Consider the following 4,512-nt stretch of genomic DNA (forward strand, 5'->3'; position numbering starts at 1 on the left):
GTTCACGGTGACAGTGAAGAGTGGGTCTGAATTTTGGGTGGTTTATGTTTGTTCTCTCAGGTTCACCGTGACAGGGAAGAGTAGGTCTGAATTTTGGGTGGTTTATGTTTGTTCTTAAGCAGGGTGAGCCTAAGGGGCTCTCAGGTTCACTGTGACACTGAAGAGTAGGTCTGAATTTTGGGTGGTTTATGTTTGTTCTTAAGCAGGGTGAGCCTAAGGGGCTCTCAGGTTCACTGTGACAGTGAAGAGCAGGTCTGAATTTTGGGTGGTTTATCTGTTCTTAAGGAGGGTGTGCCTAAGGGGCTCTCAGGTTCACCATGACAATGAAGAGTAGATCTGAATTTTGGGTGGTTTGTTTGTTCTTAAGCAGGGTGAGCCTAAGGGGCTCTCAGGTTCACCATGACAGTGAAGAGTGGGTCTGAATTTTGGGTGGTTTATCTGTTCTTAAGCAGGGTGAGCCTAAGGGGCTCTCAAGTTCACCGTGATGGGAAAGAGTAGGTCTGAATTTTGGGTGGTTTGTACCTGTTCTTAAGCAGGGTGAGCCTAAGGGACTCTCAGGGTCACCGTGACAGGGAAGAGTAGGTCTGAATTTTGGGTGGTTTATCTGTTCTTAAGCAGGATGAGCCTAAGGGGCTCTCAGGTTCACCGTGATGGGAAAGAGTAGGTCTGAATTTTGGGTGGTTTGTACCTGTTCTTAAGCAGGGAGAGCCTAAGGGGCTCTCAGGTTCACTGTGACAGTGAAGAGCAGGTCTGAATTTTGGGTGGTTTATGCTTATTCTTAAGCAGGGTGAGCCTAAGGGGCTCTCAGGTTCACCATGACAGTGAAGAGTAGGTCTGAATTTTGGGTGGTTTATGTTTGTTCTTAAGCAGGGTGAGCCTAAGGGGCTCTCAGGTTCACCGTGACAGTGAAGAGTAGGTCTGAATTTTGGGTGGTTTGTACCTGTTCCTAAGCAGGGTGTGCCTAAGGGGCTCTCAGGTTCACCATGACAATGAAGAGTAGATCTGAATTTTGGGTGGTTTATGTTTGTTCTTAAGCAGGGTGTGCCTAAGGGGCTCTCAGGTTCACCTGCTAAGGGAGATCCCCTCTTACAGGGGAATGGCTCTCCAGATCTATCCCTTATAGGTCCTTTAGATCCAGTACAGAGAAATGATCACTGCTATTAAAGCATATGTTTGGTTTTGCATGTCCCAGGTGTTCATATCTGTAGATGAAACAGAGTCAGCAGARCAGGAGCCCAAAGGGCAGGAGGACCCCACGCTGACAGCAGTGCTGGCCCCAGTGGCTGTGGAGTTTGATTCACCCGACTCGGGGCTGCCATCCTCCAGGAATTACTCAGTGGCCTCRGGCATCCTGTCCAGCATTGACGACGGCCACAGCGGCTCCTTTGAGGATGGGGCTGAGGAAGAAAGCAGCACTGAGGTGGGGAGGACTGAAGCAGGCACACCCCACGTGCAGAGAGCCCGSCCAGGGGTGCTGCAGTCTCAGGACTCTGTCTCAGAAGAGCAGCTCTGCTCCCAGGTGGATTATTTAATGGATGTTGCTTCTGTCTGCGCTGCGTCCTACACAGTAGGTCACAACTGAAGTACCATCATCTCTTTGCACAGCATTGTTTTTTTTAACAAGCACTTGTACTTTTTCAGATAGGATTTAATGAGAGACAGTCCCAAGCTAGAACTACAGCTGGTGGAATGATAACTGAGGATTTTTGCATCCAAATCTTTTCATCTGGATTTTGAGATAGATTGGAAATAAGGCAGCAAGAAAAATTTGGGTTTTTTAGTAGGAGGGCAAGATAAGCAATGTGGTACATTTCTAGCAGTTAGAACCCTCCAGGGCCTGTGGTGTGGACAACACATTATTCGTAAATTCTAGTGTTATTTAAGTCAAGCTAAAACCCCCATCTAATCAAACTGAACCACAACTTAAATCTGCTAAGATCTTCAAGATGCCACCACCTCTGTTACTGTTTGCTCTCAGATTAGCAGCATAATTTTTGCTTCTTGCTGCTGAAGTTATTTAGCTGGAATTAACCATTTGGAAATAATAGGACAAGCTTGGCACATTTCCCAGTGTAAACAAATGTGTTTTACCTCACATTTTTGACCATAATTGAGTATTTTGATGCCCTCATCAGCTTAAAGTAAAAGTGTAGTGTTTCTGGTTTGGTGATTCTCAGAGCAAATCTGTACAGAGTTCTGGGAATGCTGTAAACTTGGCTGATCTAATTAAAACTTCTCTCTTCTAGATAGAGTTATTGGACACTGTTGCCTTAAATTTGCACAGAATTGATAAAGATGTCCAGAGATGTGACCGGAATTACTGGTATTTTACTGCTGAGAACCTGGAGAAGCTCCGAAATGTCATGTGCAGGTAATGAGCTTGTAAACCCAACTACTTTCACATTTCTGTTACAATCCATAATCTAATCTATGAACTATAATAATACAGAAATAACAATCATTAAGAATTCTCACTAATGAATTTTTAAAAACTTGGCAGAAAGTCCAGAAGGAGGAACAGGCAGGAGGGCAGGTTAGAGCATGGGTCCAAGTTTGGAATGCAGACCTGAGAAGATTCTCTCAAGAGACWGATCCTATTTTAGAGAGCTGTTTTMTGAMTGTAGTCTGAGGTTTGTGTTTCTCCTGATGAGTGTGATASATCCATGCTCTGAGGATGTGCTGTAAAGGTGACACTACCTGTGCCCAGGTGCAGTGCTGAGGGATCTGTGTAAGTGGACACAAAGTCTGTATCTACAAATGCAAAGCAAATCAAGCCAGAGTCTGACCACTGACAGCAGCTGGAAACAACAGAATGTTCTTTTTCCAGCTGGGAAAACAAATTGCCACCAAGGTGGTTCAGCTACCCTTAAAGCAGGAAGTGTCATTGACTTTAACACTCAGAAAAGAGAGCAAAATTCCACTTAGGGCAGAAAACAAAAGCCACATCCCAGGTACCTTTAACAAACTAAWTTTTTTTTCCATTTTGGGCCTTTGTCAGCTGTTTTTTTCCAAACCACTGAGATGCAAGCCATGTGTGTGAGGGTTGGCCTCTTTATCYAGGAAGCAAACAGTGAAGGGTTGTGAAATACTCCAGGAAATGTCAGAAGGCTCTGAGACTCACACGTTCAGCAGCTGCTTAGGATTTGATCTCACATATGGAATTGGCCTTCAATACAAGGATTTCTTCTTTCCACAGCTATGTCTGGGAGCACCTAGAAGTTGGTTATGTCCAAGGGATGTGTGACCTCCTGGCTCCTTTGATGGTTATTCTGGACAATGGTAGGAAGGATTTTCCTTTGGGCCATGCTGGTATCCTTTGTGAGGTCTTTCCTTAGAAATGCTGTTTCAGAAGGARTTGTCTGTATTAACCAGGGCTGGGTCACCAGCAAAATCAAACCTGCAGCTCCTGATTCGTGTTTTCTCTACCTGTGGCTGTTGTTGAGATGGCTAACATTAGTGTCTCAGGGCTGCCCTGTTCACTCACTGACTTCCAGGATAAAATTGGTAAAATTACTGTCTTCTGGAAGTTGCTGAAACTGGAAAGTCAACTGCAGTGGGATTCTTTGGAATATAACCAGTAAAAATGGTCCAGAGTCAGGTACCAACCTCTCTTTCATCTAAATCGTGGGATTAAGAGAACAGCAAAAGGAAAGACCCTGCAGTTCCATTATTATGGTTCAAGGAATCCCATGATTTCTCCCTGTCCTTGCAGATCAGCTGGCCTACAGCTGCTTCAGCCACCTGATGAAGAGRATGAGCCAGAACTTCCCCAACGGAGGTGCCATGGACACACACTTTGCCAACATGAGGTCCCTCATCCAGGTGAGTCTGTTTGRGGGTCTGAAAGAAGAAAAGGCTGTGGCTCAGCACTGGGGCAGGGCACACACAGGAAAAGGCTGTCCCTGTGCTGAGCAGCTGCTCTGACCATGGCATGAGGAGCAGAGTGGGAGTTCAGCACCTCTGACCATGGCTGCTTTCAGACCTGACAGATAATTTTTTCCATTCTAGATTCTGGACTCAGAGCTTTTTGAATTGATGCACCAGAATGGAGATTACACTCATTTTTACTTCTGCTATCGCTGGTTCCTGCTTGACTTTAAAAGAGGTAAATGTTCTGCATCTGTAGTTTATATGAATTGTGTAGAACTGTATTTTGGTGTGAGTGTCTGTCAGGATGGTGWGTGGCAGCTGGGATCACTGGAGAGTTTGTAGCCAGAAAAGATAAAGCAGCTCTGAGATCAAACAGCACTGGAGTGAGTCCTGACTTAGAAAGGGGTGTTGCAAATTCCTGATGTGATTGGAGCCAGGTTTCTGCCCAGTTCAAATGCCTGTTTGCTCAARAAGGTGATCCCACTCCTCTGTAAGCTTTGATAGCTCCTGTCYAATCCCTGTGATAACAAATGCACCCCAGCAATAGCTCAGGAGCTGCTGTGCTTTGAGTGAGCTGYCTTGAATGCTGTGGGAGCACCCCTGTCCTTGCAGCACCACAGCCCAGCAGTGCTGGTGCTGACA

At 45.6% G+C, this 4,512-nt stretch overlaps 1 protein-coding gene across 1 annotated transcript in view; it reads left to right on the forward strand.

Annotated features, from left to right (window-relative positions):
* Positions 1-4,512, forward strand: part of SGSM2 (small G protein signaling modulator 2) — a 43,747-nt gene that overhangs the window by 35,488 nt on the left and 3,747 nt on the right. The window contains exons 17-21 of the mRNA XM_057379438.1: positions 1,167-1,567; positions 2,247-2,371; positions 3,197-3,279; positions 3,713-3,822; positions 4,009-4,105. Of these exons, the coding sequence (XP_057235421.1) occupies positions 1,167-1,567; positions 2,247-2,371; positions 3,197-3,279; positions 3,713-3,822; positions 4,009-4,105 (816 nt within the window). The remainder of the gene's footprint in view (positions 1-1,166; positions 1,568-2,246; positions 2,372-3,196; positions 3,280-3,712; positions 3,823-4,008; positions 4,106-4,512) is intronic.

This window comes from Malurus melanocephalus, unplaced genomic scaffold (assembly GCF_030028575.1).
Source record: "Malurus melanocephalus ecotype Western Australia unplaced genomic scaffold, MMel_1.1 scaffold_406, whole genome shotgun sequence".
NCBI classification, from domain to species: Eukaryota; Metazoa; Chordata; class Aves; order Passeriformes; family Maluridae; genus Malurus; species Malurus melanocephalus.